This window comes from Nelumbo nucifera, chromosome 6 (assembly GCF_055504915.1).
Source record: "Nelumbo nucifera cultivar China Antique chromosome 6, China Antique-T2T, whole genome shotgun sequence".
NCBI classification, from domain to species: Eukaryota; Viridiplantae; Streptophyta; class Magnoliopsida; order Proteales; family Nelumbonaceae; genus Nelumbo; species Nelumbo nucifera.
Genome location: NC_142654.1, coordinates 3,378,164 through 3,405,790, shown reverse-complemented (window position 1 = coordinate 3,405,790; position 27,627 = coordinate 3,378,164). Strand labels below are relative to the sequence as shown.

Genomic DNA, 27,627 nt, shown 5'->3' with positions numbered 1-27,627 from the left:
CAAAACTGAGGATAAGGATACAGGGTCCATGTTAACATTACCAACACCACAAATGGAAGATTGTGGAACCATTAGCAAGGGTAACAGATTGTGATGTTGGGCAATGAGAGAGGGAAGAAAACACACTTGGAGTTTCAGTCATGTGATCGGAGGCTCCAGAATCAATAATCCAGGGATTGGGTGTGGATGCCAGACAAGCCATACCTGAGTGTGCGAGAGTGGCTGTGTTTTGCTGAGATGTGGCCTGAACAAACCTCTCATACTCAACACGGGGAATAATCATCATCTCCTTCCTAGTAACATCTGTGGATGTAGAAGGTATCTGATCAGCTGAATGACTCTCCTGTCTGAAGCTACTGTCACTAGTCACGGCATGATTGGCCCAAGTTGAGGGTGGACCATGCAAGTCATAGCAATAATTAATGGTATGTCCATCCATACCACAGTGTGTACACCTCCTCGGACCCAAACTATGTCCTCTGCCACGGGCTCCCCTTGAATCTCGATCTCTAGTACGACCACCGCCACGGTTATATGTAGGTCCACTACCACCACTCCGGCAATTTGCCGGTCCACTGCCGCCACTATGGCCAGACTGAGCTCCCCGAGCTCCACCTCTAACACCACGGCCTCTGGATACTGCAAAGGCTGATCTATTGGAAACATTAGGGTTCTTGGTAGATCCAATGGAAGTCCTCCTAAGTCGAGCAAACACCTCTTCTATGGAAGGGAGAGCTAACCCTCCTAGTATCTGAGCCCGCACCATTTCATACTCAGATTTCAGCCCCACCAAAAATCGAGTCACATCAAGTTGTTCCCTTTGTTGTTGCTGAATTTTGACATCAGAAGTGAGGGGGTGATAAACATTCAATTCATTACGAATGTTTCTCATACTAGCATAGTACTCCTCAAGACTCTGATTACCCTGTTGTAGATTAAAGTATTCTTGATACAACTGGTATACTCTGGTTGTATTGTCTTGGCCCGATTACAACTTCTTAGCATGGTCCCACACTTCTTTGGCAGTATCAAGAAACATGAAATTTACACTAATCTTGGGTTCCATACTATTCCATAACCATGTGATAATCTGTGCATCTACTTGCTCCCAATCAATCATACTCATGAGAATTGGTGGAGGGTTTTTCGTCCCTTATGTGTTTCACCTTCTTCTTTGCCTTAAAAAAGACTTCTACAGATTTAGCCCAAGGTACATAATTTTCTCCGTTCAGCTTAATGGAGGTCATTTAAACATTCATGTAGTCAGTAGGAACCATCACACTAGTCTTGCTATCACTGTTGTCTCCCATTGCTGAATTCTGGTATTGCTGAATTCGGCACACTAGACCACACTACACACTGATTTCAACACTTGCTATTGCTGTAAACTGCACTCTTTACACCACAAACCCTACTTCACGACTACCTGAAACTTCATCACACTGTTTGAGGAACACTTCCCCTTCGAATCACACCGAAAACTGCACAAACCCTAGCACACTACAATCTGAAATCCCATCATACCGTCTGAAACAGACTTATCATTTAATTCACACCAAGAAAATGCATAGAACCTCTTACCTGATCACCTGAAAATCAGACCACACAAGGCACCCACTGCACCACACGAATCAGCCCTCTTCTCTTCATCGATTAGGGGAGGGATTCTTAGAAACTGCAGCAACCGACCACAAATACCACAATTGGAGGCATAGAAACCTCCAAGGGAAGAGGGCGATCACTCCTTTTCAGCCCTTTCCCTTATCTCCAACTGATGGCGAAGAAACAAGAGAAAACCCTAGACTGGGTGTGCAGAGAACAGAATTCTGGGCAGATCCGATTTGCTTAGTTTAGCTCTGATACCATATTAGAGTTCGGCCTGCCTGTTAGACTGATAACAGTTAAGGAAAAGAGAGGAGAGAAAGGAGAAGAGTAGAAGAGAAGACAAGGAGGAAAAAGGTCTGGTTCGAATGAGAGAAAAGTCAACCCTCCCATTCGGCCAGATTTGTTTTATATTACTAAAATATTGTGGAAAAGTCACATGTGCCCCTACTTAAGTTAGGGACATAAGATCTAACATAAACTTACACATCAGCACCTAAACATAAGCACAAAGACAGAAATACCCCTACATACTCGGCACTAACAAAAGTGTTTGTAGGTCAAACACAAATGGCATTTGTGGAATGCAAACAAATTTTGGACGGTTTCCTGATTATGATTGAATGCGGGGGTGGTTTGTAAAGTTAACATTGGAGAAGGCCTATGACCATGTGGAATGGGGATTTTTGGAAGTGGTACTGGTGAGGATGGGTTTTGGGGAGAAATGGAGAAATTGAATGCTTGTGTCTCTTCAGTGTCTTTTTCAATTTAAATTAATGGAGTATCCATAGAATTTTTTCAAGCTTCTAGGGCTTCAAGGTAGGGGGACCCTTTATCTCCCATGCTATTTGTTTTGGTGGTGGAAGTGTTGAATTGGGATTAATGGAAGGATTTAAGGTTGGCAAGGACCAATCATTGCAACTTTATAGCATGCTGATGATACATCGGAAATGTGTCAGGTCTTGCATTTGAAAAGTGCTCTGAGCTGTTAGCAGGTCTGAAAATAAATTTATCCAAGAGTGTGATGATAGTTGTGGGGGAGATAGATTTAGAACACTACCATCTTTTAGATATGATGATTTAAAACAAGCTTATGATCAATCCCCTTGCTAAGCTTCTTAATTCCCTCATGATCCATGTATACTGCCATCGTTCATTGGAATGGCTATTTAGCCAACCCACTAGTCTTAGAATTTCCTTTGATCACCAGATTTGTGTAATTAGAAGCTTTTGCAATTGGTCCTGCGAAGATGGCTATAATAGCCCCAGATCCATCTCTAAAAAGTAAAACCCCTCCTATGCCTGATGGTTCTGGATTGCCTAGATTGCATCCATCTAACAAAGCAAGTTTTACCATAAATAATGAGAAACATGAGGATGGAGATTAGTAAAAAAGCTTGAGAAGAATTCCTGCTAGAGGGGCTAACATGTCCACCGACAGTGTTCCTAAATGGATGATGTGTCATGTGTCTGTGTTGGACAAATGTCTGAGTCCAATACTCCATGGATACTTGAGGACATTACTGTGTGATGTTTCCTTTCTGTCTCCCAGCTTAGTAGACATAAATGAACAGCTAATGCACAAGATGAATGCCATTTTTCATATCATAAGTTAATAACAAAGACAACATATTTTGCATGTATGCAATTTTTTTTAGGTTCCACAGGTATATAGTATTAGTGTGAAGAAAATATGAAGACCGTGAGTCCATGTTTTCTCATCTTGCCGAGTCAGACTCTTGGACATATGTCGGATTCCGACTCCCATGTCCATGTCCATGCAACATTGCCATCAACCATGTTGTAGGAATTTGATGGTTTGTTCCTTTCTTCAAGACTTATCTGCATATAGTATGGAATGATATCACTCGTTTCTGCCAAAATATTTTTATAATGCATGCATCTCTCATCTGTTTCCCAAATTGTCTTTTGTTTATGCAATCATTGAAGAACTCCTGTAATTGTTTATTGAATTTTTCGAATGCTAATGATTTGATTTCCATGCTTTCTGATTCATAGTTGCTTGTGCAGGTGGAACCAGTTAACATTGTTGTTGGTTCCCATGTATGGGTCGAGGATCCTTTACTGGCTTGGATTGATGGGGAAGTTACACGAATCAATGGTCATGAGATTCATATTAACACAACAAATGGGAAAAAGGTTTTTGGCATCATTTCCTCTCATGTTTTTTGAGTGTTCTTTTATAATTCTTAAAAAGTTATATATTTTGGATACAAACCAGTTGCCTCAAGGAGATGTAATCTCTCAGTCATATTACATGATATAATTTATTACATATGCCATATAATGGAAAACCCACCAAGAGACCAACCACTAGCTTGTTGAGTTTCTGCTCCTATTTATTTATCCTCTATGTCTTCTTCCTTCTATAAAGAATTGTACATGCATTTTGATGGGAGAAAAACGTAGCCATGTCAGTATCAATTTGCTAGCTTTGAGCATGCTCTTTGACTCTGAACATAAAATTATGCCGCAGATGCAGCATCCCTTGTGATGGTTATCAATACATTTTTTAAAGAAAAAAAAAATCTCTAGGTCATGTATAGTTACTTTTTTAGCAGAATCCAGGTTTACCTTAATGCTATTGTCTCTAATGTTCTCTGTATTATAAGATTAATTACTTTTCCATGTCCACATTTGCTTCCATTTCCATCTGATCATTTGATGGGTATTTTGCCTTTTAAATGTATTGTTGTTGTTGCTATTATTGTTCTTCTTATTCTTATCATTATTATTTAAATGTATTATTATTATTATTATTATTTAAATATAGTCCAGTGTGCCTGATAAACTGGCTGCATTTGTACAGGTTGTCTCCAATATATCAAAAGTATTTCCAAAGGATACTGAAGCTCCACCTGGAGGGGTTGATGATATGACAAAGCTCTCATATTTGCATGAACCTGGTGTTCTGCAGAATTTGGCTACCAGATATGAACTTAATGAAATCTATGTAACTCCTTCCTCTAGTTGTTTATTTTATGCTTGGCATACTAGAATGTATGAAAGAAAAAAAAATGAGCAAGTTGTAGAGTTGTAGATAGTTTATGATGCTAAAATTTTCCTTTGACCTTACAGACATACACTGGCAATATCTTGATTGCAATAAATCCATTTCAAAGATTACCTCATTTATATGATACTCATATGATGGAACAATATAAAGGAGCAACATTTGGAGAGCTAAGCCCCCATGTTTTTGCTGTTGCAGATGTTGCATACAGGTGATTCTTAGTCCTTACAAATGTCACAATCTTTTTGTTGGTACTTGTATTGATATGTGCTTTGCTGTAAGAATATAGGGAAATGATCAACGAAGGGAAGAGCAACTCTATTTTGGTTAGTGGAGAAAGTGGTGCTGGTAAAACTGAGACCACAAAGATGCTCATGCGATATCTTGCATATTTGGGTGGGCGATCTGGAACAGAAGGGAGAACTGTTGAACAACAAGTTCTTGAAGTAAGATGAAGTTATCTTGTTTGTCTTATACCTTTGTAATTGTGAATCTTCTTCTCTTAGTTCATTTATCTTTCTGACCTTTCTCTGAGAATTTTAACAGTTTCATACTGATGACCAACTGTTTTTTGTTGTTGATGAGTTCCAGTCAAATCCAGTTTTGGAAGCATTTGGCAATGCTAAAACTGTTCGAAATAACAACTCAAGGTGACATTTTTTCCCTGTAGAGCATGACCTAGTAAGAATTATGCACTCTTGTTTTTTATTGACAACTTTGTACAAGTTACATAAATGATAAGATGTACAGAAGGAAAGAACCACTGAACCAGTGTAAAAAAGGAACCAATATTGCCCATCTCCACCATCTAAACTACCCCATGTTAGGATAACCAATAACAAAAGGAAAAAAACATGGTCCAAGAAACACAAATCTAGAAAGTTCATTCAATTGCCTAATAATATCAACAGTCCCCATTACTTCAATTATGCATATCCAACTCCATCCAAGAGGTACAAGCACCACAGCAGAGGAAGGCAGATCATGACAGCTCTAACCACCACATGATCAATACCAATCAACAAGACAAATAGCAAAGGAACAACAAATAAAAATTGTAATTATTTTGCATGCACTTCCCAATCACCTTAAAGAAATCCCTCACAGAACAATCACAAGTTCACAAATAAACCGGCATTATAGCTTCCATTCTGTTCACAGATGTATTACCTAATGACATCTTTCTTTGCTCCTACCCCTTGATTTCGAACCAAGGGATCCTCCATTGATTCTTCATCAGTACTTAGTACTAGAGCTATATATGCTAGAGCAAGATCACTTATTCCATCCTCATCCTCAAGTATGATTCACCACCACCCCAGTCTCAGCACTCTCTGTTGCGACCACTTCAGCCTACCCAGGCCCAGGCCCAAGAGCCCACGACAATCCAGGTGTGAAGCCACCCATAGCACAGTGGTTTGTTAGAAGATAGAGTGGACCAGCAGCCATGGCAGCAGATCCGATCCCAGAGTTAGTTACATCTGCACATGGGAATATCTGATTCTCATGATGAGCCACCTGAGCCAGTCTAAAAGGCTCCCGATTTTGTAATAAAGACATGAATAGAAACCTTTCTTCTTCCTCTATCTTCTCTGTTCTCAGGGGGTGAGTCTCCCTCGAATAGGCTACCCTGGTAGGCGGTTCCTACCACTCTCACCCAGAGATGCATAAGTTCTCATCTTTTCCAGATTCCTCTTAAGGCAATTGTGCTCCTATAGTCTTGAAAAGTAATGAGCTAAATGAATTTTCTCACCCTAGCTTCTTCCTTTTTTTTTTTTGATAAGTAAACCATTTTCATTAACTAGAGAGGTAGATATAAAGCTGCAAAGAGTAGGGGGAACATAGACAAACTGTGCTACTTCCCAAAGCTCAGAACCCCAATCAGAACAGCAGAAAAACTCAGCAACAACTCCCACATTAAAACAAAAAACTGCCTTAAACAAAAAAGGAACCACAAAGCAAGACAGGTAGACCATCCTTGAACCTAAGAATTCTCAATGAAAGGCTTAACTCTTACTAATCTTCACTTTATGGGCAACTACCTTTCTCAAATCTAAACTGTCAGCGACTTTAGTAACTTCAATAAATTTTTTACTGCTAATTGCCTGGGACGTGGTAGCTCATGACTCTGAATCTCTGATCCATTCCCCTTGAAACTGCCAGTCACAAGCATGTCGGGCGGGGGGGGGGGGGCAAGGAATTAATTTCAGCTTCTGCTGCTGAAGTTTGGTAATGGTAGTCATGCTACCTTTTGACTATCCAATTGGAAAATGCCTTGAAATCCCAAACTTACAAATGTAATCTTAAAATGCAAGTCTACAAATCACTTCAAGGTTTATTGCAGGCATTGCTTCTATGTGTGTGTTTACATGCATGCATGTTTGCTTGAGTGGTTTGAAGTATTTATAGGGATTGTATGTATCTCTCTGTCTCTCTCTCATGAACTTGAATGCCAATGACCTTTCCAAGTTCTTTGTCTCGCAAGCTCCTCCATTATTTCTCCCTTGTATGCCACCCAAAAGGGAGGTTGGAGTTTTTCTTTGTTACTTTGCAATTAACAAGGCTATCTAGCTGCAGGGAAATGAAGTGCCGTTTAGTTTACTCAAAGAAGGGTTTAATTTTCTTCTTTCTTGCAAACATTTCATTTATCTTGCTCTTGGAGGAAAATTACAGAAACCTAAAATTGCCTCTCAGGTTTTCTGCATCATATTTACCTATAAAAGGAAAAAATGGGTAAAGGGAAGAAAAGAAGGGGAAAAACAGAAAACCCAAATGTAAAGTGAGAAGTCCTGCCCTAGGCCTAGTAATGACTTAATCACTTAGGTAAGACTGGATTGGAGTAAAGGTGTTGCAAGTTGGGAACCTTCAGGCTGATCTCCAATATGTAGCCACAGGTCCTCAAGCTTGTAACTTTGGTAAGCCTTAGAGTGACTTTATAATTATATTCAAACTTCAAAATTGCATTACTATAAGAATTCTTGTTGTATTCCTGCTGAGACTAGTTTATATGTTATTGATATGTTATTTTGCAGGCATTTATTTTTTCAATTTTAGTTTCTTGTTTTTGAACTTTATCTTGTTCAAGGACTTATCACTCTGCCTCTTTGTATTCATGGTATAAAGTCGTTTTGGTAAATTTGTTGAGATCCAATTTGACAAGAATGGGAGAATATCTGGGGCAGCTATTAGAACCTACCTACTTGAAAGGTCTCGTGTTTGCCAAATATCAGATCCTGAGAGAAATTACCATTGCTTTTACATGCTATGTGCAGCACCATCTGAGGTACATACTTCTTTTAGAGTTCATACTATGGTCCATTTTTCTTCGGTTACTGCTTATGTAGTTGCAATGGTTATTTGTCAAAAAGCTGAAGGTTTTAATTCAATGTGCAGGATATTGAGAAATATAAGTTGGGAAATCCTAAATCATTCCATTACCTGAATCAATCCAATTGCTATGTGCTGGATGGAGTAAATGATGCCCATGAATATTTAGCAACCAGGAGGGCCATGGACATTGTTGGAATCAGTGAACAAGAACAGGTCTGCCTTCCTTGTGCTTCCAATTTTCAAAGCATTATAGTTTGCACTTCTTTTGATGGCCCAATCAGATTCCCAATCCTAAATATTTCCTGCAGGAGGCAATTTTCAGGGTTGTAGCTGCAATTCTTCACCTTGGTAATATTAATTTTGCAAAGGGAGAGGAGGTAGATTCTTCTGTCATAAAGGATGAAAAGTCTAGATTCCATCTTAAAATGACATCTGAACTTCTCAAGTATGTTGAATTCATTTCTTATATGTCTCTGGAATATTTTTCTGTTTTGTTTCTTTGATTGTTCAATCATTCTCTACTAATCCATGTTGTTTGATAGGTGTGATGCCCAGAGTTTGGAGGATGCACTGATAAAGCGTGTCATGGTGACACCTGAAGAAGTTATCACAAGAACTCTTGATCCTGTTTCTGCAGTGGGTAGCAGAGATGCTTTAGCCAAAACAATATACTCCCGCCTATTTGATTGGTAAGAGCTCATGTGATAACCCCCTCCCTTCCCCCATATAGGTGTATTTAGTGTTGCAATGCGGTTTCTTATTGCATGTTTTAGGTTATAACAAGTTTTTCTATATTTTCTGCAGGATTGTGGATAAAATTAACATTTCAATTGGACAGGATCCAAACTCAAAGTCATTAATTGGAGTTCTTGATATTTATGGATTTGAAAGTTTTAAGTGTAATAGGTAAGATATTAGTTGCAAAATCACACTTCAAAATATCTTTAAAACAAAACAGTTGTAAATAGGGGTATTCACAGTCTGGTTTGGAGAAGATCTCAGACCAAATCGGTAATTTACAGTTTGAGAAATTTCTAAACTGAACCAAACCGTTTTGGTATGGAAACAAAATCAAACCAAACCGTTTTATTACAGTTTGGTGCGGTTTCTAATTGGACCATTCTATGATTCCTTTGGGCTTAACCCAATTAGAAAGCCCAAATAGCTCCCCTAAAAATTAAAACTTAAAACTTTTATTTATTATTTTATTATAAAATAAAGAGTTCATTATATATTTATGATTTTACGCATTCCATCTAGATATATTATATATAATATTTATATATCATATATTCATATTATATATATATGTATATAAAATTTCGGCTTACGGTTTGGTTTGGCTTACAAAATTCAATAAACCAAACCGAAACCACAAACCACAATTTAGAAAATTCTCAAACCGAACCAAACAGTTTATAGGTATAAAGTGAACCAAACCACAACTTTGGTTTGGTTTGGTTCGGTTCGGTTTTGCGGTTTGAACCGTATAATGAACACCCCTAGTTGTAAATGTCTCTTGAATGAAATCTTTCTGTTATCAATCCAAAAAAAAAAAAAAAAAAGATAGAAAACAGTGGTAATTGTCATGATACAAAACAATAATTCGAATAAGAAAACCTGATACAATTGTTGATTTTCTTGTAATTTCATGTAAAACAGTTTTGAGCAGTTCTGTATCAACTTTACAAATGAGAAGCTGCAACAACATTTCAACCAGGTTAGTTTGCTCAGTCAATTCACTTTCTTGGAAATTGCTTCTTGCATTTTTCTTAAATTTAATGACTGGGATTGTCTGTTTGCAGCATGTCTTCAAAATGGAACAAGAAGAGTACACCAAGGAGGAAATTAATTGGAGCTACATAGAGTTTGTTGACAATCAAGATGTCTTGGATCTTATTGAGAAAGTATTAACTGTTATCTAATGCAATGTTGTTAATTGTAGCAAATGATATCTGTCTTTTATATATTAAAATGCAGAAGCACACACATGTGAGACATGGATTGATATTCTCCACATGAGATTATTTAAAGTTATTCACATTTTGAGATTTATGTTGATGCATTCAAAGAATGACAACTGAGGAGCTTAATCTTTGTACAGAAACCTGGAGGAATTATAGCACTTCTAGATGAAGCCTGGTATGCAGTTGATGTTCCACTAATCCGTTTTGCTTACTTTGTCAGTAAATCTATCTTAATAACATGTAGAAGGATTTGTTGACATTCTATCTTTCCATATATGATCTTTTTTTGATCAGTAACTGATATAGATTTTATTGATAGTTTGAGAAAACATACAATTATTTTGCAGTATGGTAGTGGTTTATACACTTTCTATCATTCCATATATGATAATCTGCATCTTTTCATGGATAGGAGGGTTCCTTTTTACACTCCACCTTGATGTCTGTTTGATTGCTTTGTGCAGCATGTTTCCTAAGTCTACGCATGAAACATTTGCCCAAAAGCTGTACCAGACATTTAAAAACAATAAGCGCTTTATTAAACCAAAGCTCTCTCGCACCAGTTTCACCATATCTCACTATGCAGGGGAGGTAAACATGTAATTGCTTCTTTGTTTATGTTCCTTTTCTGATTATGGAATAACTATTTTCCTGAAACATTTTAAAATTTTACAGGTAACATATCAAGCTGATCTGTTTCTGGACAAGAACAAAGATTATGTGGTAGCAGAGCATCAAGATTTATTGACTGCTTCAAAGTGCCCATTTGTAGCAGCTCTATTTCCTCCACTTCCAGCAGAGTCATCAAAGTCATCTAAATTTTCTTCCATTGGATCACGATTCAAGGTACTTTTGAGTCCAGTTCCTCATTGATTTTTCTTATTTTCGAAGAACTCATCATTTTTGGGCACAACTGTAATTGATTTCTTGTACTTTTCTGTTTCTGGGGAGAGATAAGAGAGGTTATCTTTCCCTATTTCATTTGATGTAATCCTTTTAATTTCAACGAAAGTTCCAATTATTGATAAAAAAAATTAAGTTTCACATCGTCCATTTAACCACAACCTTTGAATCCCCTTCAATTATCAACTTCTTAATATTTAGAGAAGCTGCTTTTTGGATTCTTTCCACTGCGGCCAATACCTCAACCCAAAGAGAATCTCCATTCCCAGCTGGCCCCAAATATAGAGCCACAACTCTACCACCCTCATCTCTTAAAACTCCTATTCCAGAAACACCTGGATTACCCAGACAAGTCCCATCAAAGTTTAATTTGATGAAACCTCTCTCCAGAGGGGTCCAACAAGCTGTAGTAGGTGGTTTTACAGGTGCAGATTCAGCCACCTCTTTCCAACTGGCTGATGTGAAGTTTAGTTATTGATAGTCAGTTCTATTTTGACCTGTTAACCACAAAAAAGATACGCTCTAAGTTCAAGATAATGATGTAATCTGATACTTAAGTTAATAAAGACTGCATATGCAATAAAAGATATGATATAGAACATTTTGTATACAGTATTTGTTTTCCAAACAAAAAGGGGAAGTCTGCATTAGACTAAGTTGGGTAGCTGCAGGGTTTTTCTTTTTTTTTTGGTGGTTTTGGTGTGTGTCTTTTGGAGAGTATTTAACCTTGACTAGTAATGTGGTTCCCTTGTTTATGGCAACTCCATATCCGCAATAACACTAATTGAAAGAAGATCTAAAATAACTCCTCTACTATTTCTCTTTTGTTGTAGGCTTTCTTTCTATTTCATATACCCTCACCCAATCATGTGCAATCAAACTTGCTTAAAGCAATCAGGTATTTAGGTACATATAATTATAACAATGTAAATGCATATATAATATTATTTCGTGTTAGAATGTTAGAGTGATGTTCGGCTGATAAGAGTTCTTATTAGCCCATTCTTATATTTAACTTATCTTGTAACTGGGCTGGGCTTGTGTTAATGGGCCTAATCCTGTTTAATGATTTAAGTCATCTGGGTGTCCCATCACTAATCAGGGGCATCCCAGTAATTTCTTGTACCTTGTACTATATTCATCTATAAATAAAGAACTGGTCGACTGGCTAGTACAGTTCGACATTCTCTTCTTTTCTGTCATTCTCTTTTCTTCCTTGCTACTTCGAGTATAGCTCTTCAGATTACATGGTATCAGAGCATTAGCTCCTTCCTGGTTTCAGCAGGCGCACTTTCTTCTCTTGCTGTCTTTTCATCTTCTCTCTTCCTTTTCTGGGTTGCTGCAGTGAAGACCTAGGAGTGTAAGAGAGTAAAGCAAGTTCGAACCTAGGGTTTCTCTTGGTTGTAGGACTCAAGGGAAGTAAGACCCAGAAGTAGATGTCCTACTAGATTATCTCCAGCAAATAGTAGCTATTGGGCTACTAAGAGAGGTCTGTATAGGACAGACCTAGTTGAGGACTGATTTCAGCAGTCCTAGCACTAGCCGAAAGAGGGAGAGCTTCCTCTACAGTTGCAGCTTCGTGCTCCAGCAAGACTTGCGCAGAACAAGTGGTAAAGACTTAGCCTACTCTACAGTTGCAGCTTCGTGCCCCAGCAAGACTTGGGCAGAACTGTGGTAACTTCAGTTACAGATTCTCTTCAGGTCGGTTATCAGTCCTACTTTGTGAACTTCAGTTACTGGACTGCACAGTTGCTTCAGGTTGCTCAACAAGCCCTAACTGAAGTAACTTCAGTTACTAGCACTGTGAACTGGTTCAGTTACAGCCCTGTACTTGCTACTTCGGCCAGTCCTAAACAGCACTGCACAGTACCCGAACTGTGAACACTTCTACCAGCACGGTGAACACTGTGACCACTTCGGCCAGTCCTAAACAGAATCACCTACAGCACTGTGAACAACTCTTGGACTGAAGTCAAGATGTCCTCACTATCCGGTGAAGTTTCCTCTAGAGATAACAGACCTGTTACAAGGTCCTCAAACCTGGAAAACCCTAATCTGCACAGCTTGCAGATTACAAGTGTGCTGCTAGATGAGTATAACTTCAGAGAATGGTCTGTCTCAGCAATGCTGTTCATTACCTCTCGTGACCTCACAGGCTATTTGGATGGAGACAAGAAACAACCAGAAATTGGCAGTCCTGAATACACCGTGTGGCGTAAGGAAAATGCCACAGTCATGTCTTGGTTGCTGGCCTCTATGACTCCTAGGGTGGCCAGAACTGTTCATCACTTCCCCACAGCTGCTAAAATTTGGGAGAAAGTATCTAAGACATATGGCCATAAAAAGAACAATGCTAGAATTTACAGGCTGAACCAAGACATTGCAGCCCTAAGGCAAGGAGATATGTCCGTGGCAACCTACTTTGCAACACTGGAAGGCCTCTGGGAAGAGCTTGACCACCATTTGATTTTGGATTGGGAAAATGCTAATGATAAGGAGAGGCATGATAAACAGATTGAGGAGGGCAGAGCCTTCAAATTTCTGGCGGGTCTTGACCCTATATATGAAGGTATAAGGTCACAGATTCTAGGGAGGGATGAATTACCTGAGCTTCACCATGTCTACTACCTGGTGAGGAATGAAGAAGTAAGGAGAAAGGAGATGCAAGTTGACTCCCAGACACAGTCAACAGAACAACCTGGAGAACATTCAGCCTTAGTCTGCACTAAGGGGAATAGATTTTCAGACAAGAAGTCCCTCAAGTTTTCACATTGTGGTGGTGAGAAACACACAAAGGAGAAATGTTGGGTCCTGTACCCTCATCTGAAGCCAGCTGCTCTGAGAAAGGACAAAAGGCAACAGAAGGGCCACACAGCAAGTGGGAATCTTGCCACCAACAACAGTAGTGACAACTCACAGAGTATTCAGACAGTGTCATCTTCCACCGCAAGGCAGGCTGCCGACTCCTCTGGACCAAGTACTTTGGGCTTCAGAGCTAGTGAGGTAGAGGTTCTCAGTCGGGCATTAGCCCGTCTGAAGAACAATTCTTTAGCTTCCACCTCTCTTGCCAAATCAGGTACAGCCTCTGCATTTAGTGCATCTAGTTCCATTAATTCTACCTCTTGGGTGATTGATTCCGGAGCCACTGACCATATGACACATATGTCCTCCTTATTCTCCACATATCATTTGTTGTCTGGCCAGGATAAGATGAGAGTAGCTGATGGGTCCCTCTCCACCATCTCTGGAAAGGGGGTGGTTGACCTAAGCAAGGATCTCTCTCTTAAATCAGTCCTACATGTTCCTAGTCTTACCTCAAATCTGTTGTCTGTTTCAAAGCTTACAAAAAACTTGAACTGCAGTATAACTTTCTTTCCTTCTCAATTGTGTCTTCCAGGACAGATTGACGAGGAGAACGATTGGGAGTGGTCATGAGTATGGGGGCCTCTACTACTTTGATGAAAATGTTAGCTCAGCCATGCAAGCTTCTACTACTAGTCCGGAGAGTGTGGAGTCAATAGCTAGGCTGCACTTGTGGCATGCTAGGCTAGGTCATTTGTCCTTTTCTTCCTTAGCAATGTTGTTTCCCGAATTATGTAAGGGCATTTCGAGTCGGAGTTTAATTTGTGATGTGTGTCAAATGTCAAAACAATGTAGGTCAATGTATCCAATTTCTAGTAATGAAATTCAAGCCCCTTTTGACTTGGTTCATTCTGATGTTTGGGGTCCTTCACCCATTGTTTCCATTGATGGCTTCCGTTACTTCATCAGTTTTATTGACCATTATTCTCGGTGCACTTGGATTTATCTGTTGAAAGGACGTGAAGAAGTTCCCCGGATAACTATGATGTTTTGCAAGATGGTTGAAACACAGTTTGATAAAAAGATCAAGCAATTCCGTTCAGACAATGCAGCTGAATACTTTGAAAGATCCCTGAACTCATTCATGGAAGATGCAGGCATGTTACATCAATCATCGTGTGCTTACACCCCTCAGCAAAATGGGGTCGCTGAGCGCAAAAACAGACATCTATTGGAGACAGCTCGAGCCCTTCTTTTCCAGCACAATGTGCCCAAGCAATATTGGTCTCAAGCTGTTCTCACTGCATCATACCTGATAAATCGGATGCCATCTAAGGTACTGGGTATGAAGACCCCTTTCTCTGTTTTGTGTCCCACTCTTCCAGAATTCCCTCTTCCCCCGCGGGTTTTTGGTTGTACATGCTTCATACATGTGAAAGATCCAAAGAAGACCAAGCTGGATCCTAAGGCTACAAAGGGAATATTTTTGGGGTACTCTCCTACGCAGAAGGGGTATAAGTGTTATGATCCTGTCTCCAAGAAAAAATATGTCACCAGGGATGTAGTCTTTTTTGAGTTTCAACCCTATTTCGAGTCTTCTCAGAATCCTCTTCAGGGGGAGAGTAGTGGGTTGGAAGAGGATTCTCATTCTCCCTTCTTTTTTGTTCCCATTTCAGCCCTTCCACTACTACTAGCTATAACATTCCGGGTCAACCTAGTGAGACTTCCACTGTGCCAGTTGCTTCTCCAGATTCGGCTGATACTTCTGAAGGTTCCAGTAAACAAGAGAAAGAGATACTTACATACAGTAGAAGGAAGAAGGCCCCTCAACCTCATGATTGCAACCAGTTGAACTCAGATCAATCTGTCTCTGCAATCCAAGGTAATTCTGATTCACTCAATTCAGATTTGGATCTTCCTATTGCTCTCCGTAAGCCTGTTCGTTCTTGTACCACTCGGCATCCCATAGCCGATTATGTTTTTTACTCACACTTATCCCCTGCCTATCATTCCTTTGTGTCTGCTCTTTCCTCTGTATGTGTCCCTTCCAGGTATTCAGAGGTGGCATCTGATCCAAGGTGGAAAGAAGCCATGAATGAGGAGATGAAAGCCCTAATGAAAGCAAGGACATGGGAATTGGTGGACCTGCCAGAAGGGAAAGGCACTGTTGGGTGCAAGTGGGTATTCACAGTAAAGCATAGGGAAGATGGGTCAGTTGAGAGGTACAAGGCCAGACTCGTGGCAAAGGGGTTTACACAAAAGGAAGGAATTGACTACAAGGAAACCTTTGCCCCAGTAGCAAAGCTCAACACAATCAGGGTTCTACTGTCACTAGCAGCAAAATTCTCTTGGGAACTTCATCAGCTGGATGTGAAGAATGCCTTCCTAAATGGTGATCTTCATGAAGAGGTATTCATGGAACCCCCACCTGGATATGATGTTGGAAAGAAGGTATGTAAACTAAGGAAAGCATTATATGGTTTGAAGCAATCTCCCCGGGCATGGTTTGAGAGACTTTGTTTGGCCATGAAGAAAGTAGGGTACACTCAGAGCAGTGCATATCATACATTGTTTACAAGGAGACAGGATGAAAAACTTACAGCACTCATTGTGTATGTGGATGATATGGTGATTACTGGAAATGATGTGAGAGAGATGAAGAGGCTGAAGGAGTTCTTAGCTTCAGAATTTGAGATCAAAGACCTGGGAAATCTGAGATACTTTCTTGGAATTGAAGTTGCTAGATCAAGAGAAGGAATCTACATATGTCAAAGAAAGTATGTGCTAGATCTCCTAGAGGAAACAGGCATGATGGGGTGCAGGCCAGTAGACACTCCAATAGAACCAAGCCATGGATTACAAGAATCAATGGGTGAGGAATACTGTGATAAGGAAAGGTACCAAAAGTTGGTAGGAAAACTGATATACTTATCCCTTACTCGGCCAGACATTGCCTATGCAGTGCATGTTGTCAGTCAATTCATGCACTCACCAAAGACCCCTCATATGAGAGCAGTGGAAAGAATCCTCAGATACTTGAAGACTTGCCCAGGGAAAGGAATTTTATTCAGAAAAAACAGCAGACTTGAAATTGAAGCATACACTGATGCTGATTGGGCTGGGTCTGTTGGAGACAGAAAATCAACCTCAGGTTACTGTACATTCTTGGGAGGAAACCTAGTCACATGGCGTAGTAAGAAGCAGAATGTTGTGGCTAGATCAAGTGCAGAAGCAGAATACCGAGCTATGGCACACGGGGTTGCTGAACTCTTATGGCTCAGGACTCTCCTTAATGAGCTTGGTATCAAGACAGAGGGTCCTCTCAAGCTGTATTGTGATAATAAAGCTGCTATCAACATTGCCAACAATCCTGTGCAGCATGACAGGACAAAACATATTGAAATTGATCGACACTTTGTCAGAGAGAGAATCATTTCAGGAGAACTCTGTGTGCCTTATACTCCATCAGAGATGCAGATTGCAGATGTATTAACTAAAGGGCTGGCATCAACGAAGTTCAGGGACATACTTGGCAAGCTAAACATGATTGATATCTATGCTTAGCTTGAGGGGGAGTGTTAGAATGTTAGAGTGATGTTCGGCTGATAAGAGTTCTTATTAGCCCATTCTTATGTTTAACTTATCTTGTAACTGGGCTGGGCTTGTGTTAATGGGCCTAATCCTGTTTAATGATTTAAGTCATCTGGGTGTCCCATCACTAATCAGGGGCATCCCAGTAATTTCTTGTACCTTGTACTATATTCATCTATAAATAAAGAACTGGTCGACTGGCTAGTACAGTTCGACATTCTCTTCTTTTCTGTCATTCTCTTTTCTTCCTTGCTACTTCGAGTATAGCTCTTCAGATTACATTTCGAATGTTAGAGATAAACACAAAGTTCTATTGTGCTCAACTAGGCAGGTTAGTTGGTGGTTGACCTAGTCAATGTTTAATTGTCTCATGAGACTATATCATGGCTATCAACCAACTAGTCTATGTTATGATTGGTATGAATCTCAATTGTCTAGTTGTTTACTAGTCAACACTCTGATAACACTAATTACAATCTCATAGTTCCACCCCATTTTTTTTCCTTCACACACCAAAAAAAAACCTCAACACCGCCTATACCCATTGAAAAGACATGCCAGAACCAAAATGCCTTTCTCAGCCTCGCATCTCTGCATTTTCATGGCACTATTGCCATGTACAGTTAACTATCATAACTTTTTTACTGAACTGAATAAAAAGCTATTAGGTTTCTTGAGCTTCATTGACATGTGATGAGCACAGCCACAAACAAAAAACAGTTGTAGGCATAAAGTTTTTTTGTGCCTTGTGCTCTTCATATTCCAGTAGTCCATACTAACTTCATGTTGTATATACATGATTTCATGTTTTCTCAGTGAATTGAGCTTCAAGTGTTAATGTACATTAAATTGTATCTGTGAAATTTCTTTCAAGAAAATATTGACAAAAACGGCAATTTGAAATTTCAGTTGCAACTTCAATCCTTGATGGACACCTTGAGTTCAACGGAACCTCACTACATCAGATGTGTAAAGCCTAACAATGTTCTCAAACCTGCTATTTTTGAGAACTTCAACGTCATCCACCAATTACGATGTGGTGTAAGTTCACCTTGAAAGAAAATTTTCTTTATTTGCTTCTAAATCATCTGCTATGTAACATGAAACATTAAATTGTTTGAGTTTTTTTTTTTTTTTTTTTTGTCATTACTATTATACTTGTAGGGTGTTCTTGAGGCAATTAGGATAAGCTGTGCTGGATATCCTACCAGAAGAACATTTTATGAATTTCTTCATCGTTTTGGTGTTCTTGCTCCAGAATTTTTGGAAGGAAAGTAAGTTTTACTGTTCTTTCTTCACTTTATCTATTCAATATGGTAGATAGAAATGCTTCTGGAAGCCTTTTTCTTGTGTTGATCTATATATATTAAATGTTGGTTCTTCCCTTCACAGTTCTGATGACAAGGTTGCATGTCAAATGATTCTAGACAAAAAGGGATTGGAAGGTTACCAGGTGATCCCAACGTACCTTCTAAACTTATAATCTTGTTCATGACTCAAAGTGTTACCCTGGATCTCTGAGTGATTGCTGGGAAGATATTTTTTTTTTCTTAGTTTATATCGCATGTTTAATAAAATTTTTTATTGATATTATTCTATAAATTAGGGGCCATTGCTTAGTGTAATTAAGGTTCAAAATTTGGATACACCCCAATATGACAGAAGCAATGTATCAGGATTTTCAACATATATATATATATATATATATATTTGTTTCAAACTTTCAGGGTCCATCCCAAATAAGGGTATTTAACATATAAAACCAATGTTTTACACATATCCCTTAAAATAAACATATCGGTGACCCACCATGTTGCGTTTTTGACCAATATGCCAAAAGCCTTAAGACTGATGGAACAAATCAAGCCAAGCATTTAACATTTAGGATCGTAACATGCCACCACGCTTCTGTAGCCAATGTCTTGGCGGCTTTACTCTGGGCAGCTCTCATTCAAGTGACAAGTAGCCTTCTCTATGACGGCTCACACTTTGGTGGCAGGTAGCCCTTTTTCTTTGGCGACTTTCACTTTGCTCTAGGTAGCCCTTTCTGTGGTAGCTTTCACTCTGCTCTAGGTAATCCTTCTCCCAAGTAGCCCTCTCTGTTATTCAAACTTGAGACGTGGTGGTAGGCTCTATTACCAAATGTTTCGTGCTTGACCAATATGCCAAAGCCTTTAAGACTGATGGATGCATCAAGCCAAGCATTTTAACATTTAAGGTCATAACACACTGATACAATATGTATTGACTGATATGTAAAATCTCGGGCAGACAAGCGTGAGAAAATGAGTTTGAGGTCGAGGGAAACCACTTTGTGCTAAATCCAAAGACTAGGACTTGGGACCATACCATGTTTATCCCTCCCAAAACCCCAGATAGCTCGGACCAAATTGGATAATGGCCTTTATAGAAAAGATCCATCATCCTATGTTGATCCTAGCTTTCTAGGGTCTTGGGAAGGGTGGACTGGATACAGACCTAACCTTTGGCATTTTTTACACAAATTGGCTGCTCTCAGACTCAAGTCCATGTTCTCATGCTTGTCAGCTCGTGACTCTACCATTGCACCAAGTAATGGCTTTTATATTATCCCAAATATTCCTTTTCTATTAGTTAAATGAACGCTTTCTCAAATGACAGATCCTGTACATGATGTATCAAGTTAATGGGTATTTTCTTTCTAAGACAGTTAGGCAAGACAAAAGTCTTCCTCAGAGCTGGTCAGATGGCTGAGTTGGATGCTCGAAGAGCAGAGGTGCTTGGCAATGCAGCTAGAATCATTCAAAGACAAATCCGTACATATATTGCTCGTAAAGAGTTTATCTCCTTACGGAAGTCAGCTATTCATTTGCAATCTCGGTGGCGAGGTATATTCTTTTAGTTTGTCATAGCACATATGGTCTCAGTAATAGTTGCTTTTGCATATCTCATTGAACATTTCACTATTGGTACCATCTGGATAATGCATGGAGCTTGAAACTTGCATTTGATATGATTAAACTGACATATTGGTCTTAGATATTAGTATGAAGTGTGACAATTGCCCACGAAGGCTCAACTCAACTAAACTAAGCTGTCTCCCAACTATATTGGGTTGGCTAAGTCACAAAAGAATCCAGTTGTTATACCCATGCAGATATTGTTATTTGGTTGGCTAGAGTCATCCGAAAGGACTCCTTGTTACATCCATGCAGGTATTGTAATTCCAAAGGTTATTCTGTTCAGATATTGTAAGCTTCATTCTTAAAACAGTGACCTGATCAACCTTCAGATTACAATATCTGCATGGATAAGGGCAAGGTTTGAGAAAAGTGTCTTGATGTTTACACCTGAAAGTATAAAGCACATCGATGCTTATGCCCCATGCATCTAAAGGCCCTGGTGCCTTGTCCCACACCTCCACATTATTAAATATTATTTCAGTTCATTTATAAAATAAGATGTAAAACATATAAAATACATTAAATGTGACAGCTAAATTATCTACTAGCACACAAGATTAAGCATTTGAGAGTTTTTTATTTATTTATTTATTTTTTTTATGGCAAATCTCTGAGGACTGAGGAGGCAATTTTTTTCCTGGAGAATTGAATGTTTTTGCTACGTGGTTTGCTGTCCTACGTTACTATAGCTTTATAAAGTACTTCAGTTGGTTTAGATCAATTGTTAATTAGTATGCTCTTTTTTTGTAGGGAAAATGGCTTGCAAACTGTATGAGCAGTTAAGACGTGAAGCAGGTGCTGTGAAGATACAGAAGAACTTCCGTCGATATACTGCCAGGAAATCCTACATAAGACTACGGTTATCAGCAATTACATTGCAGACTGGCCTAAGGGCAATGACTTCAAGGGATGAATTCAGATTCCGGAAGCAAACCAAGGCCACAATCATTATCCAGGTAGCATTTTTCTTAATTTCTTGAAATAGTTTTACAAACATCATATGGTATTTTTAAAATTAAAAACTTTACATTCCAAACGTTTTGAAAGTTGGTTTTAGAATTTTGAAAACTGAGTTGTTGATCACAGTTCTTCATGACTTCCAGGCTCGGTGGCGTTGCCACAGGGATTATTCATACTATAAGAGTCTTCAGAAGGCTGCCCTCATTTCTCAGTGTGGTTGGAGACGAAGAGTTGCTAGGAGAGAGCTCAGAAAACTCAGAATGGTTTGATCTAAATCCCTTGTGCTTTTTCACATGGTCCATAGCTCCATATTTGTAATGTATCATTTGGTCATAAATATAATAATAACTGGTAAGAATTCGTGGAAATATGCTCAGGCTGCTAGAGAAACAGGGGCACTCAAAGAAGCAAAAGACAAACTAGAAAAACATGTAGAGGAACTTACATGGCGTTTGCAGTTTGAGAAGCGATTAAGGGTAGAGATGCTTTACTTTATGTGCTGAAGTTCAGGTTATTCTGGTTTTGGAACTAGAAAGTTCTCTTACAGTATGTCTTAAAACATAGCTTTGCTTTGTTCAATTTGAAACAGACTGATTTGGAGGAGGCCAAGGCCCTAGAAATTTCCAAGTTACAAGATTCTTTGAATGCTATGCAAATACAAGTAGAAGTAGCAAATGCCAAGGTTATTAAAGAACGAGAGGCAGCCAGAAAAGCTATTGAAGAAGCACCACCAGTCATTAAGGAGACCTCAGTTATAATTCAAGATACAGAAAAAGTTGATGTATTAACTGCTGAAGTTGAAAAGCTAAAGGTAGACCCACTGAGTTTGAATCAGTTATACTCTATATATCTTATTGTTGCATCGTTTCCTATGAGTTTTGCTACAAAGAATTGTTATTAACTAAGGCTGCAGGAATGATTGTACCCTCCATACAATTTGCTGAGTGCTATATACATAGGTTGTGGATATGGGGATCAGTGGAGATATATTATTTGCTTTTAATCTAATAGTAAATACAAAAGTCCATTCCAGTTAATGCATGTAATCAATCTCAATGGTTCTTGCAAGTTGCAAATTCTTGAGAAAAAGGACTGGATTTGCTATTAAATAGGCATATAGAAAAAAAATCTGAATCTGTAGAAGCATGATAGAATTGCAGAATGAAATCATGTGGCTTGGACTTACTATTTTTTTGTTATTCCTTAAGGCTTTACTGCTATCAGAAAGGCAAACAACACATGAGGCCAAGCAATCTTATGCCGATGCTCAGGCTAAAAATGAGGAGCTGATAAAGAAGCTTGAAGATGCTGAGCGAAAAGTCGATCAACTTCAGGATTCTGTTCATAGGTGTGTAGCATAATATGAGAAATGGAACCATCAAGAAATTTTATACTTATTTCCGTTTGTTATGTTAACATCTGAAGTAGTGCTTCAGTTCCTTGAAGCTCACATAAATTGGTTACCTTTCCCTGGAACCCCCCCCCCCCCAACCTTATCTGTATCCTACTTGTATGCACAGGTCCTAACCATGCTACCATGTCATATTTTAGAAACTTTGTGTTGATAGTTTTCTTAATTTTGCTAGATTTGTCATTTTCCATCTTGCACCAAGAGTGGAGATGTGATCAAATTTCTGTGTCATCTTCATGTTATTATATGTTTGTTTCAACTCCTCTAGTTTTTCTGAACTATTGGCAAGCTTCATTATATGGTAGAAATTGACACCTCCTACCCCATGTGCATAAGCGCACATGTGTGTGGGCACACAAGAAAATCTGTTCAGAACAAAAGATTAACCAATACTTGGGATGATGGATGAGTTTGGAGCGCTCTCTCTCATTCTCATTCTCTTTCTCTCTCTGCTTGAGAAATTGAATTTTTTTTCCTGGTTTACTTCTTCCCTTATTCAGGCTTGAAGAGAAACTTTCAAATATAGAGTCAGAGAATCAAGTACTTCGTCAACAAGCACTGGCTATTTCACCAACTGGAAAAGCATTATCTGCTGCACGTCAAAAGATGACCATCATTCAGGTATTTATGGTATAACAAGTTATACATTTTCTAGAGCCACAATTATGTGGTCATTGAACTGTATATTGAGATTTCTATTGTTAATTGACAGAGGACCCCAGAGAATGGAAATGTTCCAAATGGAGAAACAAGGGTGGCATCGGTAAGTTGAAAAACAATTTCATTCTTGGCATACTTACGAGTGGAAATATAACCAATATATTTTCTTTCCCTTCTGTTAATTGTCCCAGGACTTGAGTCTTGCTGTATCAAATCCACGGGAGCCTGAAACTGAGGAAAAACCACAAAAGTCACTTAATGAGAAGCAGCAAGTAAGAGATTTTGAAATTTACCCCACCTCCAAAAAATGAAAAAGAAAGAAAATGCCGAACTATTAAATTCACGCTGCATAGACATTTCACATTCTTTTTAAGGTCTCATTTTCCTTGTAAAAATTTTCTCTTCTCATTTGATTTCCTGGCACAGGAGAACCAAGACCTACTGATAAACTGTATTTCACAAGACCTGGGGTTCTCTGGGGGAAGACCTGTTGCTGCTTGTATTATATACAGATGCCTTCTTCATTGGAGATCATTTGAAGTTGAAAGAACAAGTGTTTTTGACCGTATTATTCAGACAATAGGTTCAGCTATAGAGGTAGTACCTCAAATTCTCAGCGTGAAAGTGTTTCAGAATCTGTAGTTTGGTGGGTAAATTAGGCTGCATTTTGCATGCTTTCAGAGAATTAAATTTGATGAATTTTATGTTTCTAAGAATCACTTTAAGTTTGATTTTATGAAAAATGTTGGAACTAATTCTAAGAATTGTTTCTTTGAAGTTAAAAAATTAGCTTAAAAAAAGAATAATTGTTGCCCCAGAACTCATTCTTCAAATAGTGATTCTTTGGAGCAATATTTTAACCAAACATAGCCTGAGCATTATCATCATTTAACCCTCTATACCCCAGACTCTGATTTGGGGTTGGAGGAAATTTTGGTCAAGCACATCACAGTAATCCTATTATACCACACCACAAGTAATTAGGTTACTGATTTTCTAGTATTCCAATGTTTTTTGATGAATAGTAGTATTCCAATGTTCTTACGCCATTTCTGTTGATACTGGGTTTTCATTGTCACTGAAGGCTCAGGATAACAATGATCTTTTATCCTATTGGTTATCCAATTCATCGACATTGTTGTTGCTTCTCCAACGCACACTTAAAGCAAGTGGTGCAGCTAGCTGGACCCCACAAAGGCGGAGGTCAACATCAACTTTATTTGGGAGGATGTCTCAAGTAAGAACTAATCATTTGTTTCATTTTTGTATATGTATATTTGTCTTTGAATTCTTACACCTTGCTGTTCTAGGGCCTTCGAGGATCTCCACAAAGTGGATTCTCATTTCTTAATGGTCGAATGCTTGGACTGGAGGACTTATGTCAAGTAGAAGCCAAATATCCAGCATTGTTGTTTAAGCAACAACTCACAGCCTTCCTTGAGAAGCTATACGGGATGATAAGAGATAATCTGAAGAAAGAGATCTCTCCCTTGCTTGGATTATGTATTCAGGTATTGCTGTAAACTTGTCACACGGGCACATGTTTTTTTCTTTTTCAAGAAGTATGATCCTTTTATGTAAGTGAATTTGTTTCCTGGAATTAGTATTGAGTTAATTATAAATACTGGCTTCAAAATAACTCAATGATGGGCATAGAGTCTATATCTTATGGGCTTGTCGCTTGCTATATTTTCTGGAAACAATGGAGTATCACTAGGGGCTTGTGACAATAACTGATTGTATGATGTATCTTCAGATAATCAGCTTTAACATGCATTGGATGGAGCTTGAACCGTTCAATGTGAACTCTTTTTTTTTTGTTTTTTTTGCACTTTGCACAAGAACCAGAACTATCTAATAATAAGAATAACTAGAAAGGCAAAAAGGTAAACTGATAAGCATTGTGTGTAACTGTGTATGACATGAAGTTGATGCTTAGATTCCATGTACAGACAAATGGGCTTTAACACATGTTTTTCCTAATATGGTTCTTATTTTTCTTGCTGATGTTATTTATGATTGTCTTGCATCCTTTTGGTTGTGCTGCTGTACCTTCCTGGGTTAACTCGTTGAAATTTATTTCTTTGAAATGATACAGGCACCTAGGACTTCAAGGGCAAGTTTAGTGAAAGGACGGTCACAGGCAAATGCTATTGCTCAACAAGCTTTAATTGCTCATTGGCAATGCATTGTGAAAAGCCTAAACAATTACTTGAAGACTCTGAGAGCCAACTATGTGAGTTCTGAGAGTTCAGGATATGGCTATGCAATTAACTTTACCTTGGAACAACTTTGTCACTCTCATGCACCTTCTGGCCTTGCAGGTTCCCCCATTCTTAGCTCGAAAAGTGTTCACTCAGATATTTTCTTTCATAAATGTTCAACTATTCAACAGGTATATGTGTTCAGATCTTGTCATGGGTTCCTAAATCATTTGGGTGGATGACATTTCCATCAGAGTTTTCATTATTATTGTTCAGTATTGTTGTCTTAATTACATTCATATCTGCAGCCTTCTTTTGCGTCGTGAATGTTGCTCATTTAGCAATGGGGAGTATGTGAAAGCAGGATTGGCTGAGTTGGAACAATGGTGTAATGAAGCTTCTGAAGAAGTGAGTATCAATGAAGCCCCTATGATTTTTGTATTTTTTTTCTCCCGCAATCCTTTTAATGAATGTTTATGACATTTGGGTTACACTCAGTATGCAGGCTCAGCTTGGGAAGAACTGAAGCATATCAGACAGGCAGTTGGCTTCCTGGTGTGACTTCATTTCTTATTTCATATTCTTTTTCTTGATGCTCTTGTATACGTTGCTAAACGCTCTTTTTACATTTTTTGAAACCCAGGTCATACACCAAAAGCCCAAAAAGACCTTGAATGAAATAACAAAGGACCTTTGCCCGGTGGGTGATTCCTTTCTCCAGAACTTTCCAACTTTTACTAGATTTCTGTCATATTTCAAATTTTCCAGATTGAACATGCTTTTTATTTTTATTGTTGCTTCTTTTCAGGTGCTCAGCATACAACAATTATACAGGATTAGTACAATGTACTGGGATGATAAATATGGTACACACAGTGTATCTTCAGATGTGAGTTTTTTTTTTCCCAATTGGTTTTGAATTTTACTGAAATTTGAGACACTATTGATGACACTTTCAGTTGCTGCTTTGATGGGTAAATCTTGTGTGTGTGTGTGGCTTCCATGATGGGTAAATCAATTGAATATCTTCTCTCATCATAGGTTATTTCAAGCATTAGAGTCCTGATGACTGAGGATTCAAACAATGCTATCAGTAGTTCTTTCTTATTGGATGATGATTCAAGGTAAGTTTTCCAAAACATGCTACAGCAGTTTTTGATCTCTATTATTCTCCAGTCTTCAATAGACCAATCACAACTCATTTGCTCTTTTTTTTTATTTTTTTTTATCTTTCTCAAACAATGCAGCATACCATTCTCCGTGGATGACATATCCAAGTCAATGCAACAAATAGACATAACTGATATTGACCCTCCACCTCTGATGCGTGAAAACTCGGGTTTCGTGTTCCTGTTACAGCGTTCAGAGTGATGGTGATCATGTTGTCCAATCCCAGCTCCCCGTGCATTTTGCACTTCCATGAGCGAGTTACTACAACCTGTGCATATAATCTTAATTCTCCCACATATCATGTATTTATATATTTTGTTCATTCCCGGGGGCCGTCCTTCACGTCCTATCGAGAAATGAGGCATTCATTTAGAGCCCATAATGCTCCAAGCCTGATACAGTCAACTACAGAAAACATACGCCAGGGTTTAGCAAGTTGTCAAACCAGATTGGGCTTGTTCAGATGAATCAGATTGTTGCTTGTTGGGTTCTGTTCAGTGCATTTCAAATGTTATAGTAACCACATTTCCAGGCGAATTTCTGTTACATGTGAAAGCTTTTTGTAATATTCATATTTATTCATTTTAGACGGTCAGGTTTCAGGTATTTTGTAAATCATCCGCACAGTGCGGATAGCAGGTTATCCTAGGCATGTTACCTTAGCTTCTTGTGAGTTGTGACCGTCTTTGTTATTAGTTGAAACTTGAAAGTTGAAACATCCACTATTTTGTGGTACTATGTTTGTTGAACGAAAAAACAAGATTATTAGCTGGGTTTGTACTTTGTAGGGCAGAAGCTAAAGCCTAAGCTATTTGAATTTCAAATAATAAAAATAGAGGTAAAAAAGGAAAACAAAAAAAAAAAAACACAGTTTTCAAATGGATCTATAATTCTATACCACTTACTAATGTACGGAAAGGTTGGCGAACAGCAATAAACTCAGGGTTCTTTATCTTTTGTAATTCCTCGAGTCAAGGCTGGTTTATGTTTCTCTAGTCCATAGTTTGAGGATTGCGAATTGAGAGCTAAAAAGATTGCTGTGCACCTCTGC

The 27,627-nt window shown here is 38.6% G+C and overlaps 1 protein-coding gene across 2 annotated transcripts in view; it reads left to right on the top strand.

Annotated features, from left to right (window-relative positions):
• LOC104609374 (myosin-17-like) overlaps nt 1–27,459 on the top strand; it is a 46,735-nt gene extending 19,276 nt beyond the window's left edge. The window contains exons 2-39 of one of the 2 annotated variants that reach the window (XM_088889714.1): nt 3,634–3,762; nt 4,433–4,576; nt 4,702–4,847; nt 4,926–5,082; nt 5,228–5,286; nt 7,760–7,919; nt 8,030–8,179; nt 8,275–8,411; nt 8,509–8,655; nt 8,771–8,872; nt 9,629–9,686; nt 9,772–9,873; nt 10,071–10,108; nt 10,398–10,524; nt 10,609–10,779; nt 18,139–18,270; nt 18,394–18,503; nt 18,622–18,682; nt 19,919–20,096; nt 20,922–21,127; nt 21,275–21,394; nt 21,509–21,607; nt 21,721–21,942; nt 22,340–22,479; nt 23,043–23,163; nt 23,255–23,305; nt 23,394–23,474; nt 23,629–23,799; nt 24,287–24,439; nt 24,513–24,713; nt 25,301–25,438; nt 25,527–25,597; nt 25,715–25,814; nt 25,905–25,961; nt 26,050–26,106; nt 26,215–26,295; nt 26,448–26,530; nt 26,654–27,459. In XM_088889714.1, coding sequence (XP_088745840.1) covers nt 3,634–3,762; nt 4,433–4,576; nt 4,702–4,847; nt 4,926–5,082; nt 5,228–5,286; nt 7,760–7,919; nt 8,030–8,179; nt 8,275–8,411; nt 8,509–8,655; nt 8,771–8,872; nt 9,629–9,686; nt 9,772–9,873; nt 10,071–10,108; nt 10,398–10,524; nt 10,609–10,779; nt 18,139–18,270; nt 18,394–18,503; nt 18,622–18,682; nt 19,919–20,096; nt 20,922–21,127; nt 21,275–21,394; nt 21,509–21,607; nt 21,721–21,942; nt 22,340–22,479; nt 23,043–23,163; nt 23,255–23,305; nt 23,394–23,474; nt 23,629–23,799; nt 24,287–24,439; nt 24,513–24,713; nt 25,301–25,438; nt 25,527–25,597; nt 25,715–25,814; nt 25,905–25,961; nt 26,050–26,106; nt 26,215–26,295; nt 26,448–26,530; nt 26,654–26,777 — 4,584 coding nt within the window. In that variant the 3' untranslated portion in view covers nt 26,778–27,459. Of the gene's footprint in view, nt 1–3,633; nt 3,763–4,432; nt 4,577–4,701; nt 4,848–4,925; nt 5,083–5,227; nt 5,287–7,759; nt 7,920–8,029; nt 8,180–8,274; nt 8,412–8,508; nt 8,656–8,770; nt 8,873–9,628; nt 9,687–9,771; nt 9,874–10,070; nt 10,109–10,397; nt 10,525–10,608; nt 10,780–18,138; nt 18,271–18,393; nt 18,504–18,621; nt 18,683–19,918; nt 20,097–20,921; nt 21,128–21,274; nt 21,395–21,508; nt 21,608–21,720; nt 21,943–22,339; nt 22,480–23,042; nt 23,164–23,254; nt 23,306–23,393; nt 23,475–23,628; nt 23,800–24,286; nt 24,440–24,512; nt 24,714–25,300; nt 25,439–25,526; nt 25,598–25,714; nt 25,815–25,904; nt 25,962–26,049; nt 26,107–26,214; nt 26,296–26,447; nt 26,531–26,653 lie in introns of those variants that run through there. The other variant, XM_088889715.1, reaches the window with a different exon arrangement.
• The last annotated feature ends 168 nt before the right edge of the window (nt 27,460–27,627 follow it).